The following is an 18,163-nucleotide window of genomic DNA, read 5'->3' as shown; positions in this document are numbered from 1 at the left end:
GCTACGAGAAGTTTTTCATTTATCATTACCTCCCACAGATGACAGTAACAGTCCTAGATGGGTGACTTAGATTTACTTCAACAAAGAGATTCACACTGTGGAAGCAACATGATTCTCATTGTCAAAGTTCTTTGGCCAGGAAACTCTTTTTGTTCTTCTCTCAGTGCTGTCTGGAGCACTTGAGGTTTGGATGGCTTAGTGCACAACAAATAATACTATGCACACACAGTCACACAGCCTGGAAGACTTTTGGTGCACTCTAAGGGGTTTCCAGGCTAGGTACCTTCAACAGATACTGTGTGGCTGCCCACAGTTCTGTGGGAGAAAGTTAAGAGAAGCTGGAAAGCATAGCAGTATGAAGAAGAAGGTTCATGTTTGATCTTGGGAGCCACATAGCTTTGCAAAGCAACTTCAGGTGGTGCTTTGCTTGAAACTTTGTAGAAGCAAAGCACCCCTTTGAAGATTGGCACAGCCCTAACAAAAAATTGGTGTTGTTGTTTGAAAATGTGCACCCACATTGCCTTTGTGCTATTGTGGAACACTGGCAGCAAAGCAGAATACACCCATAGTAGACCTTAGCACTTTGAATTATAGATTCAACATTGAAAGAAGATACAGTTGTAATCAAAATTATTCAACCCCCATTGCAAATCAGGTTGTCAAAATGTACAGAGTTTCAGCTGCTTGCAATGAACAAATCAAACAAAAGCAATTGAAATAGCTCAACAGAACGAATGCTCCAAGTGGTGTCCCCATATTCAACTGAAAATACAACTTATAATGACTTCTCCAGTCTCAAAATTATTCAACCCCCTGAATAGAATCCATCACAACAGCACACATACAGTATGCAAAACAGGTGTTGTCTCAAGCACACCTGATGCAACTCAAGGGCTTCATTAGTTGCACCAGGTGTGCTTCTGCTGGAACACATGAAATAACTGAACTGGCTAGGGGTTTGTTGAGTGTCACGTTTGACTGCATGTTAGAAATAGTATGGCTAAGTCAAAAGAATAGTCCCAAAAGGTAAGAGATCATCGCCCTTCACACACAAGGAACAAGATACAAAAAGATAGCGAAGGCACTGAATATTCCTAGAGACACCATTGGAAGCATAGTTCACAAGTTCAAAGTTAAAGGAACAGTGGTTACACTACCTGGACGGGGCAGAAAAGGAAGCTGTCAATGGCTGCAACCAGATTTCTGAGAAGGCAGGTGGAGAGAAACCCTCAAGTGATTGCAAAAGACCTGCAGCAAGACTTGGTGGCAACAGGCACTGAGGTTTCAGTGAGCACAGTAAGGTGCGCACTAAACACAGAAGGTTTCCATGCCAGAACTCCAAGACGTATACCACTACTGACCCAAGAACACAAGAAAAGTCACCTCCAATATGCTCAAAATCATATAAATAAGCCACAGAAGTTTTGGAATTCTGTTCTGTGGAGCAATGAAACAAAACTGGAACTTTTCAGCCCGATGGATCAGCAGTATGTCTGGAGGAAGAAGAATGAAGCATATGCTGAAAAGAACACTCTGCCTACAGTTAAGCATGGTGGTAGCTCGGTGATGCTCTGGGGCTGCTTTGCATCCTCTGGCACTGGAAACCTACAGCATGTGGAGAGCAAGATGGATTCACTGACGTATCAGGAAATCCTAGGAGAAAACGTCATGCCATCTGTAAGGAAGCTGAAGTTTGGGCGTCACTGGACCTCCCAACAGGACAATGATCCCAAGCATACCTCAAATTCCACTAAGGCTTGGATGCAGAAGTAGTCCTGGAAGATTCTACAGTGGCCATCACAGTCACCTGACTTGAACCCCATAGAAAATCTCTGGTGGGATTTGAAGAAGGCGGTTGCAGCACATAAACCCAAGAATATTACTGAACTGGAGGTCATTGCTCACAAGGAATGGGCTAAGATTCCTCAGGAACACTGCCAGAAGCTGGTGTCTGGCTGTGCATCTCGTTTGCAGCAGGTCATAACAGCAAAAGGGTGCTCTACTAAGTACTGAAGATGCTTGCCATGAAGGGGTTGAATAATTTTGAGACTGGAGAAGTCATTATAAGTTGCATTTTCAGTTGACTTTGGGGTAGGCTGACCATATTTCCTTGAGACAAAAACGGGACATTGGGATGGCAAAATGGGGCAGGGCCGGGCAACGGGCTGGATCAGCAGGCAGGAACTTCTCTGGTTTTCTCGGGCTGGGAATCTTCAGATTCCTTCGTTTGTGAGAGGCAAGGCTGGGCTGGAGAGTCTAGTGAACTGTTGTCCCCGACAAGCCATTCCTCCTCTGGCTATGCTTTTACGTTCTTTTCTTCCCGCCATTTCAAGGTAGGAACCAATTGATCACTGCCTATCAGCTGATCCTGTTTTTTTCTTTTTAGGTTTCCCACCTGGTTGAGCTTTGTGGCTTTTTTCCCACCATTTCTGCCGAGCTACCCCTCCTTCCACTCAGTCAGACTGCATTCTGACAGCTTCATGGAAACTTTCAAATGTTTAAGTAAGGTTTTTAAGAAAACGGGACAAAATGGACATTTATATTAAAACAACAGGATGATCTGGAAATGTTAAAAAACGAGACTGTCCCATTCAAAATGGGACGTATGGTCAGCCTAATTTGGGGATACCACTTGAAGCATTCATTGTGTTGAGCTATTTCAATTGCTTTTGTTTGATTTGTTTATTGCAAACGGCTGAAAGTCTGTACATTTTGATAATCAACCTGATTTGCAACGGGGGTTGAATAATTTCGATTACAACTGTAGATGTGTTAGTTTCCAGACTAACACAGATCCTAGAGACTACGATGTAAACAGCCAGTTGCAAGCTTCCTTGTTATCAGTAAAGAGACCTGCAACCTTGCTAGATCATAGGAAGGCTATTAGAAAAAAAAACCCAAAAATATTTGCCCCACTATCTATGGGGATATGTTTACCCTAAATAGAAAACAGTTCAATTGCTGAAATTCTTGTAACTCCATCTCTTCCATATCCCTAAATCTTGCTGAAGAGAATTCTGCAAGAATCTTTGGAAAAGAATCACCCTTGGTTTTAATCAGCTGTCAACACTCTTGACAAACTGACTCAGTCTAAGACTACAGATTCAGTTTGATGGCAAACTAATATGACTTGAAGCACTTTGAGATTCAACTTTTAACAAGTCAAAGATCTTGGGGAAAAAACAGCCTCTTTGGGCAAGATGTAGGAAAATTATCATTGCTGCCTCTGATCACTGGGATTTCTGGAGAACCAAGAGGACTGACTTAGCATATAGCTGGTTAGCAATCTGAACCTCTCTCATTACTGGCATTGGCAGAACTCAGTTATGTCAGGGCTGTGGCTTGCTAGCAAAAATTATGCTGGTTAGTCAGGAGAAGCAGTGGAAACAGGCTGACACAATGAGACACAATGCCACAGAGATAAGCAACCTTCAGAGAAACATGCTGATACAGAGAAAATTGTATTTATAGTCTTGTTGCCACACCACCCCATTTTTAGAGCAGCAAATATTTGGAGCAGCATCTGGACACTTTAGCCTGGCACCTATTGTATTCTTTCACTGTGGAAAGCCAGCATGGTGTAGTAGTCAAGGTGCCTGATTAGTCCTTGGAAGACTCAGGGGCATGTCCTCTCTCAGCTATGGAAACTCATTGGGTAATTCTGGGCCAGTCACTCCCTTTCTCAGCGCAACATATCTTACAGAGTTGTTGTGGGAAAAAGTTGGAGGAGAGGCTGGTATGACTCTATATTTTAAGAGGTGAGTTGAGCTTCCAATTCTGATGACAGGACCCACCCCAAAGTGTAACATTACCTTAGTATACGAGTGAGCAAATTTGGGGCTCATGGTTGGCCACTCTAAAGAAGGTGAGAGTGAGAGAGAAAAGGAAGCCCAAAGTAATGGAAGCTTTGCCATTCCAAAAAAGCTGTCTTAGGCTAAGAGTTAATGAAGCATTAAACTGACTGGCTGGTTATTCAGGACAGTGTCAGAAAGTCCCACCATGACTCAACCCCTCCAACATACTCCTATTTTGGAATGGAAGCACCAACACAGGATATTATTTATGACAACCTCAGAAGCAGTAGAAACATCATTAAATTTGAAAAGAGCTTTGACAGGCCACAAGTGCCCAAAAGCCACCTGAACTGAGTTGTTTCATTGAAGCAAGTCCCTACTTCAGTTCTGATCTGATTCCCTGATCATGGGCCATGCTTGCTGCTACTGTTGGGAGACTAAAATACCTGGAAAGATCCAGGATGGGAAAGACTGAAATAAGTAACAAATCAAACCTTTATTATGGCCTTTGGGCCAGAAAACACAACAATAAAATACATAGACCTGTAATTATTAATAACACTTTTTAAAAATGCAATAAAATTACAGAAATACATTATTATAGTAACTGTAGTACAAATAGCAGTGGTAATCACCAAAATTTGTGCTAAACGTTAACTGTAGGTAGGACGGATACAACAAACGATAGCACAAAATTGGGCAACCTGGAAAGATATGTCAGAGTCCTGGTCAGATGGAAGACAGTATATTGTGCTCACTAGCAGGGTAGTTCTTTAAAGGGGGGGGGGATATATCTATATATCTTCTGAGTTTCCTTATAGAGAGAGCAACAAAGGAGCATATGGCTTAGGGATTCCACATAGCCATCTCCACATGGGCATAAGCACTGCTAAAAAGGGATGTTTATATACCACCCTGACAGAACTGCAGAGGATAGTACATTCAACCTGGCCAGAGTGAAAGCCCGATGAATTAGAATTGAAGAGAGAGAAGATGATGGTACATGCCCATTTGAGAAGAATCCATAAACTGTAAGGTTGGATACTAGACTTAAACTGGTTTGAATCAATAACCCAGATACGTTGTTTAAAATGACTCCTGGCATTTTCAAGTCCTAATGAAAGTTCTAATAGGAGTTTGCTGTTAGCTTTTGTTAGCCAGGTTGATTTAAAATGGTCTCTGAGAACCAGTGGAGCCAGACCCACAGGAGAAAAAATCAATTTTAACCAGAAATAAAGGAGATAGAACGAGGCTCTGGCACCCACAGAAACAATACCTGTCTCTAACCGTAAAACAACATTCTTGATGCATATTGGGACTGTGAGTATTGCTCTTGTAAATTTGGACTGGACAGCTTCCAGGATATTAAACTTTGTAAAAATGCAAATTGGAACACCATGAAGAAGCTGAGAGATGACCTGAGCAAGGAAAACCTTGCAAGCTGCAGGAATAAAATGTGCCCCTTTTGAATAGAAGAATCTTAAGACAGCTATGGAACTACATTGGGCCACACTTGCCCAATAAGAGAAATGTGTGCTTCAAGATAAGGAAGCCTGGAACTGCACCCCGAGATATTTATAAGTACGTACCTGCTCTATTGGGGTCCCATTAATTTGCCATTTATGTAACTTAATGTTGTGTTGTGCAAACCCTAGCACTTTAGTTTTTTTGATAATTACAAGTTGTTCTTTTAGGCAAAAGGGAGCCAATGCTCTCAATCACTTCTCATTCCCACCTGGGAGACAGACAAAATTACTACATCAGCTACATATAGCAAGGCTGGAATCTGCTAACATTGGAGAGTGATGATTACAAGATGAGAGAGCTTGAATTATTGAATTGATGTACAAATTAAAAAGGAGGCTAGAATACACCCCTGCCTTACCCCTCTTTTGATGGAAACAGCTCCAGAAAGGTGCCTGACTCTCAATGAGGGGAACATCTGACTCTCAATGAGGTGTTGGATAAGAAGGAGCAATCTTTTATCCATTGAGGATTCCTGAAGTTTTTGCCATAGCCTTTCCCTTAGAATAAGTATATTTTGGCAAGCATCAGATCCTCTTTCTTATTGCTTCATAAAATGTAGATCAAAAATGGAGTAGAAAAGGTGGATTTGCTCAAAACTGCCACTGGCGTTCAACTAATATATCCTAAGAGATGGAAAATCAGCTTTCATTTAATCCTATCTGGGTGGTGCTACAAGCAGACAGTTAAAAAAATGACTAGGTTGAAATGCTCAAGAAAATGAGATCTGGAAATAAGACTTGTGAAATCTGGTATACCTAATCCAGATAATTATTATGATTAACATTTATCAAACTGACTTGATGCATTTTCAACATTTTTTTTAAAAAATGAATTGCTAAATGGTACTTTTATAAGATAGAGACATCAGATCATCCAATTGCTATTCTTCATAAATGATCCCTATCCATGCTTTAAAGAACTGTTCTCCAATTAACATAGTTGTAAATCAGAAATGCATACTGTGCTATACTTATTCTGCTACAGTACACATGATTGCTGGATGGGATAACATGTCTACTATCTCCAGAGAACAAAATGGCCCACATACAAAAACAAAAACCTGCTATCATAGTAAATGAAGAACCTAGAGGGAGTTCATCTGTAGATGCAATGTGAATTACCAGTTTCAAATAGGCTTAGTGATATTTAATTTAGATCTAAAGTATAGGCCCAGAAAGCTATTGTGCATTCTGATAATTAAAGAGTTTCCAGATCAGGCTTCAACAAAACTGGTAATAATTTAATTACTTGAAAATGATCACATATAATTAGGAAGGTTTACAAAAACAAGCTTATCATTTAAAACATAGAAGACATTTTACAGGGAAAGGTTGGTGAAAAAATAATCTGGTATGGTACTGATAATTTTGCAATACTCCTCCCAAAATGCAAAAACAAAACAACACATTCTCCTAATTTGGAGGAAGAAAAGGTTTGCTCAGCAGTCAGTTAGTTTTCGATTAACCCTAATATATCTGATTAGCCAAATTAAATTCTCATTGGCAAGCTACTGACTTTGCTGTACATTCAGGTTTGCTTCCTTATGTGTTGGATTGGCTTTGAAGGCATCAAGTCCTTTTATAGCAAGCCTAAGGTAAAGGTAAAGTTTTCCCTTGACGTAAAGTCCAGTCGAATCCGACTCTAGGGGGCGGTGCTCATCTCCGTTTCTAAGCCTTGGAGCCGGCGTTGTCATAGACACTTCCGGGTCATGTGGCCAGCATGACGACTCGGAACGCCGTTACCTTCCCGCCGAAGCGGTACCTATTGATCTACTCACATTTGCATGTTTTCGAACTGCTAGGTGAGCAGGAGCTGGGACGAGCAACGGGAGCTCACCCCGCCGCGCAGTTTCGAACCGCCGACCTTCCGATCGGCAGCTCAGCGGTTTAACCCGCAGCGCCACCGCGTCCCCCTGCTATCTGCTATCTGCCTGCTATCTGACAATTTGGGCTTGAGATGTATTGTAGATCTTCATTTTACCAAATCTATGTCAATTTCAATGGATAGCAGTGGCCAGAAAAGGTGATGCCCAGATTTCCAACAACTAAGTACTAAAAAGCAAAGTGTGGTGGGATGTGAGAGAAGATGGGGTGGGGGGAGAGATGCCGCCTAGGGAATGATCAGATAAAAGAGAAAGGAGCCCACAACAGATTAACGGCCAGAGAAACAAAGGAAGGGCCTACCCTAATTACTCAGGTGGTAAATAGGGAGGGTGGGACATGTGTACTTTCAGACTTGCAAGATTCTGCTAACGTAGCCTTACAATAAAGTAGAATTAGCTCATCTTGTTGTGTTTCCTGTCTGATTTACCTGGGAGGGCTGACACAAAGTGAGCAATCCTTTTTCTGGTAAGGGCCATAAAGCTCAATCTCTCAACTTTTATCAGAGGAAGCATGTAGTTTAATAGTAAATGGGGATATTGTAGCCTTAGTATTATTTACCTCACAATCCACTGAAGGCCAAAGATCATGCTAGTTATATACACTTAAATATGATTTAAATAACCACAAATAATAAATACAGTGGAAAATAATAGCTACATGAAACATACAACCAACAAAATAAAATAAAATAAAATAAAACAAACATACTAATAAATTTAAAAAGCAGAACTATAACTTGAGCATACACATGCCAGCAGCTAACAAAGCAGCTACAAATTCTCCAGCTTGCTCCTCTTCTTCTCACTGTGTGTTATACTTAGAATTTGTTCCTCACAGCAGGCAGGAACAAATTCTAAGTATTTTCTTCCATTTAGTAAAATAAAAGTATTACAGGGTACAAAAAGGAAAGACTGGCTCTCTGAGGGTCTCAAAAAATTTATTCACAGAAATTCTTCAAAATGTAACATCTCACTCTTTGTTTTACCTTATGTAGATTAAGGACTGACTTATACTATAATGGAAAGTTTAAATGAGTTTGTAAATAACCTTGTTAGAGATGGCTAACTATTCCTATATTAAGAAAAAAACCAAAAGGTGTTTATAAAAAGATTTTTAAAATGTTTCTTTACACCAACAGAACATGTAAAAAGCATTAGGCCTAGGCATGGTTGTTGATAAAAATTCCACTGATGTCACAGTATGATGCCTAGAAATTAATATACTCTTGAAGAGAAAAAAATGGAGAATATACCAAACTGGCTTTTGAATATATATTAAATAATGTTGCATTTCTGTTCAAAATCATACCATTCCTCTGTGTCGTGACAAAACAAGTGAAAAGAGTCTTAATGCAGAATAACACCACAAGCTCTTCTCTTCCCTTCCACCAGCCATTTCTCTTTTATTGTTGCCTAGGATTGCTGCTAAGAAAGATCTCACTTTTTCACAAACACTAACCAAGCTCACAACATTCTCACTGTCATAATTTGGCCTACTGGCCACCTTAGTATCGAATATCATATTTAACCTCACAAGGGATTAAGAGACTTCTGTCAGGAGAAAGACTTCAGCCATTGTAATGGCATGTGGGAATGACCTTGGGAGACAGGGGGAAGAGCCACAGCCAGGGGAATGGTCGGATAAGAGGCAGCTTAGCCCGCAGAATGAATGTGGGTGACAGGAGAGACATGTACTTTCAGACTTGCAAGATTCTTACAATAAAGTAGAATTAGTTCATCTGGGTATGCTTCCTGTCTGGATTACCTCACAAGGCTGACATCAATCTTGCAAGTGTCTCCCGTTGCCTTTACAGACAAAGAAACTAGGGAGGGTCCCTTCTGAGACATTTGCCATGCCCACATTCCTTCTGCAGGCTAAGATACCTCTTATCCAACCGATTCCCTGGCTGCAGCTCTTCCCCCTGTCTCCCAGAGTCATTCCCACATACCATTACAGCTACTGAAATGACCTCTAGCACCGGAACAATAAGCAAGATGGCTGATGCTCTTATTTACTTTTCCTGCCTCACAGTCTGCAGGAAGTCAGACAGCTTGTTTCATGACATGATGGATGAAATTTCTCTATACACATGCCCATTTTGTGTTTTTAATAAGATGCATAATGACTTAGATGGGGAAAATTTCCCCCTCAATGAGTTTGAGCATATAACTCACATGCACCACTGACATAGCCAGTCATAAAACACCTTCCGCCATTGAATGAAACAGTGCAGCACTGAGGAAATGTATGTACTTAAACCAAGTTTAATACTACTACTACTACAACCACACTTCAAAAAAGAAAAAAAAATCATCCTGGAAAGGACAATTTTAAAAAATCCCCCTCCCCGCCCAATTCAAAGAGCTAAGCAAACTTATACACAGGACAAAGTACATTTAAGGTTCGAATTACAAAAGAATAGCTGTCTGTATAAAAATCAATTACTGCTAGCAAATGTCTGTAGAATCTATTTATTCAAGAGTAAATGTTGTAAATGAAAACCTGTTTAGAAGCTACCAAGGCTTTTATATCAAGCTGTATCAATTTATTCTCCAAATTTTTATATCCTCAACTACAGCAGAGAATGGACCAATTCATGCATTCGTTTTTGAGTGGTTAAAATTATAAATACAACCAGTTTCATTCAAAAACCTCCCAAGACCCCTGTGAGATGGATCAGGGATTTTCAGTTAATAGCCTAATTTAGGGAGAGAAAAATCAATTTTGTTTTTGCTATTGTTAAACACTTGGGGTTAGAAATTCATGCTCATCATCCAGAGAGACTGAAAGCCCCAACTAACATTCCTGCCCCTGATATATACTATATCCTATGGAAATGTGACATTATCATGTGAAAGCTTTGTCACACTGAAAGCAAGTATCTGAATTCCCTTAACCCAGCGACAAATACTTTTGTACACGTTATATGACACAGGGTGAAAGGCCTTAATGACAATTGGAGAAAATTATAACTTTCAATACAGAAGTCTCCAAAACACACCTTGAACAAGCTATTACAACAAAACTTTCATTAATGTGTTTGAATCTATTCATAGGTTTAACTCTCAAGCAGCTTGTTTGGTTCTCGAATGTATGTATTACATTGGGAGGGGGAGTGTTTTTGGTCTAAAAAAATAGCAGAAATTAACTCTATGCATTTTCAAGCACAGTACATCATTCTGTAGTGCCACTGTAATATTTTAATAGCAGTTGCCAATCCTCCAGATTCCAATCCTTCTATTATCCAGTGCCATCATTCATTAAGAAGAGGGAGGCCTGAGTAATACTCAAGGGAACTTCAGGGTTTGCAGAAATACCAAGAAAACTTTAGATGAAAATTCTCATATGCATGGAAATGAGGATTTGCAATTAGAATACTGACGGGAAAAGAATAGATTATTGTCTAGGACAGCATTGCTGACCAATTGATGGTCTGAACAGGAACACCACTCTAGAGCATTACATTTGCTATATATCCCATTCAATTACATGTTCCTCGGAATATGTGAATAGGAAACAAGAAGTACCAACTCTCTACCACTTGGGTTTAGAGCTTTATTTTAGTGGAAGCTCCTTTCCATCCTGCCAACATTGCAAAGCTAGGAACACACAATGATGCAATGGTATTCCACTAATTTTAAGGGGCACCTAGCATTGCTTAAAATTAGTCTGAAATAGGGAATATGGGCAGAGCTTCAGCCAATTTCAGACAATAGTATGCATTTCTTCAAAACAACCAAGAGTTGATATGGCGTAGTGGTTAAAGTGCTGAACTAGGACCAGGACATCCAGATGCAAGTTTTGCCTCTGCTAGAGAAGGTCACTGGGTGACTTTGGGCCAGTTACACTCCCTCAGTACAACCTATCCTACAAGATTGTTGTCAGAAACACCGGAGGAGGAAGTGTGACTCATGCACCCTTGAACTCCTGGAGAAAAGTCAAAATATAAATCTAAAGTTATTATGTTATCAGTCTGGAAATGAGCTCCACTGATATTGCATGACTGATCTGCAACTCTTAGGAATTCTTGTCAGGAGGATTTAGGAAGTCTTGGCAGGACAGACTTTAAAGTGCCACCCGGCCATTGTCAAGCCAACATACAGCTTCTCCTCATTACTGCTAAATCAACATATTGATGTTTGGATGATATTAGAAGATATTATCAACCACTAGTAAGGAACTTACTCTGACATGGCGGGCAGAGGTGCCTTGAAATAATTTAATGCAGAAAGTTATCTTCAGAACATTCTCTTGTTGAAAAGGAAAAGGCAAATGGCATCTTGTAACTTAGAAATACTTACAACTGATGGTAATCCCAAGCTCCACACCCCTTTTCTTGGGTAGTTTCACATGGAAAGTACCACTGCTTGGAATGACAGATTCTGTGGAACAAGGAAACCAATTAAAGGGCAGGATCGTAACAGAGGATCATGCGGTTTGTTGCTTTGTCTGCCTGTATTAAAATTCCCGATATGTAAGTAGTGTAGCACAGAGTTTATATCATGCATTTCAGCCTTCATAAAAAGTCATTTGATGAGGGAACACTGCTTTCACAAGCCACTTCTCATCTTCACTGGTTCTCATACATGTACACCTCCATGTTCATACTGGAAATTGCTGCCACTGGAATCAAAACTTGCAAGACAGTTGGGCCAGATCATGCTGGGTTCCAGAACATTATTAGTTAGAATAGGTTTGGGCAGAATTGATGGGAAGATCCTAATGGATGAAGCTGCCTTAAGTTTTCTGTAGTACGTTCTAATAGCTCGTAATAGCTTGTGCCTTGTGTTTAATGAACAAATAACATTTCTTTAGTATATTCAGTCCAGTACTGTCAAGTGATCAATAATATATAATAGCTGAAATTTACATTTAAAAGTATATTTGACATCTTCTTGCATATAGTTTTATTTCTGTTTGAATTGTAGGTACAGTAAAGACCTTTACTAGATTAATGTATATATTTATATACCATTCAACATACAGAAAGGTGGGTCATAAACTGAATAAATATACTCGGTATTTTTTGTGGATCAACGTCTAGGAGAGAAATGCTATAATTTACATCATTCTTGAAAGAAAATGGTTGTGTACAAGTGATTTCTTCCTCCCTCCCTTAGACTCACCAACTCAAAAGATTTTGGGGGTGGGGGGGCTTTGCAGCTCAGGTTCTAGAACAAAGGGAAATCCCAGATGTTTTAACAAGACCAAATTAAGCAACAGGTTATTATTTTCCCCCAGAGATTTAGCCATTTTTAGTTTTACAACTACAGGCACATCAGAGCTTTGACAATTATTTAGTGACAGTAGCAGCCTGAAAGGGGCTGGCAGCTGTGAGAACATAGAGAATGGAGGAGCTGCTGCCACATTCCTGTGCCTGGCATGTTCCCATTTATTGATATGAGAACTGGAGCTCTGTGGGTGACCCAGTAACTTCTAGACTCTCCTATATCTAAACATAACCACGTTAATTGACGCTGAAGAACACTTCTCTGCCTTTCTTAGTTACAGCATGGTACAATTGTAAAAGTGCTAATTAAAACCAGGAAGATCCAGATTCATTTCCTGGCCATCATGAAGATCACTGAGAAATCTTGTGCAGTCACCACTCTCATCTCCCTTTACCACATAAATGAAAACTTTGTGATAGTGTGGAAGGAGTACTTCATATGTAGTTCATACCACATATGCCACTGAGCTCTTAGGAGAAAGGGAGAATCTTAGACATAATAAATATTGCCAGTGGTAGGGGAAACTGCACTCTTTCTCATTCGTATGCCTGGTGAACTGATCTGAGTCAGAAACTTGGAAAAATGACATGATTCTTACAACAAGTGAGCTTTCTTACACAGAATCAGACTATTCACCGATAACTTACTCTTAACAGAAATTTTACAGAAGCAAAGTGTGAGGTTCTTTCCAACTGAACTGTTTACCATATGAGGAGTTCTGGCATTTTATATGCTCAAAATGTTGCTTTCCCATTATTAGATAGTTTTTCTCTTAAGCAGTCCTACTTGATCTACATAACTGTTGATACGTATTTGGGATTTTATATTTCTGAAAAATGACTTGAAATGATGCTGGTATACACTGTTTCTGTACACACAGTTTCTAGCTTCAGAAAACAATATATAGTTGCCAAAAACAACATAGATCATGGGTCATGTCTGGTCTCTGGGTCACTAAAAATAATCTGGTCATCTACTGCTCTGTGCTGCTGCTTTTCATCTACTGAAAACAAAGCAACATAATTAAAAAGGAATTTGGGATTAGGTTGAAAAATTTCCATACCTGCCACATCAAATTCAATCTCTAGCACAACTTTATTAGTAAGTGCTGCGTCCCGCAACAGCTGGTTGGCTTCCTCCATTGTCCCATCTTCTGTTGCAATGCTGTTGATGGAAAGTACTCTGTCTCCAACTTGTAGTAGGCCACACCTTTAATGAAGAGTGATGAAGTAGATTGGGAGAAGTGAAAAGGATACTCATCAAGATTGTGAAGTTCCTTTCCCATGGTGTCAAAGAACAAGACTGATGGGGAATCAATTTGAAAGCATACATATTTGAGATAGGCAAGTAAGAGAGGATTCATACATATGGATGGCTAACATGTTCAGTGGGTACTCAGATGTTTTCAATTTCTATGGAAAAGCTAATGCCAAGTTTTACAAAAAGTGTCTCTTTTCTAGAAAAACAGTGACTAATGGACACCCGGGAGATGTAATACCAGAAGAGATTCCTAGAACAATGTTGGAAGAAGGCGAAGAGTGAATCTGACCAAACATGACTAAGAATTTACATTTAGATTACATTGTGATAATGAGGGCAGCAAAATATAGTTATTATTCTGCTCTATCTGCAGACAGATACCTGGCAACCCTCTTTAAAGTGACTCATTCCTGCTAACAGCTGAGCCCTAGAAACATCTGGAGAGCCACTCTGAGGAAAATTCTAGGAGATCACCCACAAAGCCCTTCATGACATAGGGCCTGAAAGACCATCTCTCTCCTGTGGTGGCTGCCTATACCATCTAGCAGAGCCAGCGTGCTCCAGGCTATCTGATAGGACCCAGGGAGCAGGACTTCTCTACTGTAGCACCTACACTCTGGAATGAGACTCCCCCTGAGATTCATCTGGCTCCCATCCTGAACACATCTGAGTAAATCCTTAAAGTCTGGCTTTTGGCTAGGGTAGGTGATGGGGCTTCTATGGGGATGACTAGTTTATTGGAAATAGTTTTCTTTTTTGAGGCATCTGCCTGTCATTTTGCTTTGATCCTATACTGTCTGGGTTATATCGTCTTGAAGTTACATTGTGCGATGCTCAGAGTCGTTATGGAGTCAGGCAGCTTATAAATCCAGTAAATGATAAAAATATCATTGTGGAGAGTCACAGGTAGCATGCTTTAAGCCCTAGAAACAGAGAAAGTATTAGAAAGAAGCTCAAGCTAGCTCTATGCTAATTCACTGAGGTGTAAGAGGAAGAAAAGAAAAACACAGTCAGGTTTTCAAGTCAGCCCACTGAGGCAGGCCAGATCAGAGAACAGACTCCATAAGAATGACTGGAATTCTCCTTTGTTGATATAGGCTATAGTAACAGAATCTTGAAAGCCTGACAGCATTTTCCCTTCCCTCCCTCTTCTACCCTAGTGAATTAGGGTGGAGCCTGTCTGAGCTTCTGCAGTGGTATCCGAGAAAGACCTTGAAAGACTGGGTGAAGAGATGCTGCCTAGGGAATGGTCAGATAAGGGACAGCATAGCCCACAGCTGCATAATGGGTGGAGAAAGAGGCTCAGAAGGGGCCCTCCCTAGCTTCCCAGGCTATGAAGGAGATGGCGGGAAATTTGTACTTTCAGACTTGCAAGATTCTGTTAATGTAGCCTTACAATAAAGTAGAATTAGCTCATCTGGTCATGTTTCCTGTCTGGTCTACTTGGGAAAGCTGACAGCTTCTTTCTAGTGCTTTCTGTTTCCTGGCTTCAAGACATGCTTTTGTTTTTGTGATGATTTCTGCATAATTTCTCTGTAGCTTTCTACACATCCAAAGATACATTAAAACTAACATCAGTGTTATGTGGAAGGTAAAAAAGCTGGTCTGAAGCATACTTTATTCTTACAGAAATCCAATTAACCATCCCTGACCCCACTGTCACTCAGACTAATGACACTGAAAGTTACATATATATGTGCAGCATTGCAAGTTACAGCTCATTCAGCTGACTTCAGTGTCTCACCACATATACCCCGATTTTCCAACATATTTTCTTCCTTGAAGCCAAATATACCCAAGTGTTGCTTAATGGTTTTGAAAAACCAGTATTGCTTTAAGGTACACTTCCTACATAGTCTTGTCTCACATTTATTGTATTGATAGTTTTGCATTCTGAGTCTTGGAACAGTGGGAATGAAACAAGAAAAAAAAAGAATTATGCAATATGAAAGTGAGGATGAATCAAGCCATAGGAAGAGACCCCCAGTAGAGGGGGCCAAGGCAGTTTAGAATATCAACTGAACAATAAGTAGGTGAGTTGTAGCAACTCTCAGAATATGGGGACAGAGAAGTGTTGGATAGGAACCACTGCAACACAGTCCCTTTCAGGGACAGGACTTTAAAATGAGTGAAGAAGACTATCTAGTGATTACCTTGAAAACTCTCAAAAATTAAAGAGTAGCTATGGCAAACTGCAAGAAAATACACACAACTCACAAACCACTGGGTAGATCGTAATGCTTATAAAAGAAACGGGTGCATTTATGTATAAACTCCTTCCTGTTTAGTTATTACAATGAAATGGCTGGAGAAGCATTTGAGGAATTGCAGTAGCAGCTCTCTCTGTTGAGTGTTTCTGATGTACCATTCAAAGACTGGGAAAAATCCATTACTTGAACTGAACTTCTAGCAAAATTGTCTAAAGATCTTTGGATTTCTAATCAATAGGAAAAAATTACAAGAACCAATATGTAATTTAGCCCAAGAATAGAATACTTTGAAAATTCAAATCTTTTGTATCTTGGTTGTCTGAGTCTAAAACATTTTATTTTCCTTATTAGTGGATTGAACAGAGCTAATAAGATGTTTCATGCCCAAATCCTGCAGCTTTATAAAAGTTTGTGAAATGAAAATATGGCCAGTTTGTTCCTTTAATAAAGGCACTGATAGAAGATGTCACATATAACTCCTTCAAAAATAAATTCAACAGACTGACTCATGCTGTAAAAAAAAAATCAAAAGTCAATTTTTACTTCTCTTTCCAGTGCTTTACTAGGCTTACAGAAAACCTGAGGCCTATCAAGACACTTTTATATGGTACTGGATTTATAGGATCACTGTTTTCTAAAAAATAATAAGAGAATATCCACTTGGAGATTCACATAAAACTTGAGAGGGATGAATATGAACAAAGCCACTCTCCAAATAACAAAATAACCTAGAACTGTTAGATATGTATGACCAATCTTTGAAATTTTTTATTTTTATTTTTAAATATTAGGTATTTGCCTTCTTCTTCTTTCTTTTTTATTTTCTCAGTTATTCAGTAAGACATGTAGAATTGAGGAAATTTCATAAAACAAAATAATAGACTCACACAAAGAATTAGCTCTAGAGGTGTTAGTGACAGTAGTCCAATTCACAGATAGTGGGACCTTTTGGCTGCAACAGCCTTGCTATATAGAAATATCATGTTTACTTCTGTAAAATAAATAGTAACTAGAAGCTGGAAGAATTTAAGGATGCTGAATGGTGAAGAACTTTCACAGATATAAGTCCAGCTTCCTATAATGTAAATTTGATGGAATAGTTCCTATAATTTATAAGAATCACCAACTTGGTTTTTTAAAAAGGATTAGCCAAATTCACAGAAGATGAGATCATCAATAGCTATGAGGTTTAACAGCTAGCATTCCAGTAATGTGCTGCTAACTACCAATTTTGGGAAAATATCAGCTGGTGCAGGAAACCACAATAATAAAAAAAGAGGTCATTATGGAAACAGAACAATGGACAAATGGAACTTATGGTCTGATCCAGCACTGCTTTTTTTATGCTGTTATGCATCAGTTACTCTGGAATGACTTCAAGCCAACCTCATTCGAGATGTAGCACAATTTCTTTTTCCTCTAATTGAAAGGGTAGAGCTTTTTAACTTTTTCTTCTATCTGTATGGACCTTCAGCAGCCATGGGTACCCTATATTTTCCCACCCTGGGTAGGCAAACCTTTGGAAGATTTTAAGTGGATAAGTGATAGCTATTCTCCTGCCATTACACCATCTGAACTTACAGTCATACCAAGGGTGCTTTTTATGTGATAAACAAAAGTCATATGCATAGAAAGTGGAGGAGAGAAGCATGCAATTCCACACAATATTTGAGTTCATGGGAAATAATATAGTTTGCCTCCAGTTGGAACAGAAAGATCATAGCTGTATCTTTTTCTTCAGCAGGGCCAGTCACAAGGCTCTTCCGATGTGACAGTGGGCCAATTAACATCTAGAGCAGTGTTTCTCAACCTTGGCAACTTTAAGAGGTGTGGACTTCAACTCCCAGAATTGGCTGGCTGGGGAATTCTGGGAGTTGAAGTCCACACCTCTTAAAGTTGCCAAGGTTGAGAAACACTGCTCTAGAGATAGTTAATTTCACTCTCTCTTAACTGACCAGTACCCCAAATTAGACCTCTAAGCAGAGTTTAATACGAAGCACTGTTCTGAGAGGAAAGGAATTGTAAGGCCCTCAATTTGGCTCTTCCTGTTCATGTTGTAGAAGTAACCAGGCAGTGTTTCTAGCTCTGTGGCACCTCTGAATAACTTTACCCATTTGTATTCTTCCCCATGGTCAGAACTGGATTGAGGCATAAGCTTAGCAAGCTAAGCTTGGGGCCTCATGGCCTGAAAAGCCCTGTCAAAATTTCAGGGTTTTTTAACATTTGTTAATTTTATAACTTCATGTATTTATTTTATT

At 39.6% G+C, this 18,163-nt stretch overlaps 1 protein-coding gene across 2 annotated transcripts in view; it reads right to left on the bottom strand.

Moving 5' to 3' along the window:
- GRIP2 (glutamate receptor interacting protein 2) overlaps positions 1 to 18,163 on the bottom strand; it is a 154,504-nt gene that overhangs the window by 40,358 nt on the left and 95,983 nt on the right. For both annotated transcript variants that reach the window (XM_063291661.1, XM_063291662.1), the window contains exons 13-14: positions 13,499 to 13,644; positions 11,506 to 11,586 (exon numbers count right to left, since the gene is read on the bottom strand). In XM_063291661.1, coding sequence (XP_063147731.1) covers positions 11,506 to 11,586; positions 13,499 to 13,644 — 227 coding nt within the window. The remainder of the gene's footprint in view (positions 1 to 11,505; positions 11,587 to 13,498; positions 13,645 to 18,163) is intronic.

This window comes from Candoia aspera, chromosome 2, assembly GCF_035149785.1.
Source record: "Candoia aspera isolate rCanAsp1 chromosome 2, rCanAsp1.hap2, whole genome shotgun sequence".
Taxonomy (NCBI): Eukaryota; Metazoa; Chordata; class Lepidosauria; order Squamata; family Boidae; genus Candoia; species Candoia aspera.
Note: the sequence above shows the minus strand (reverse complement) of the source record. Positions and strands in the feature narration are given on the sequence as shown.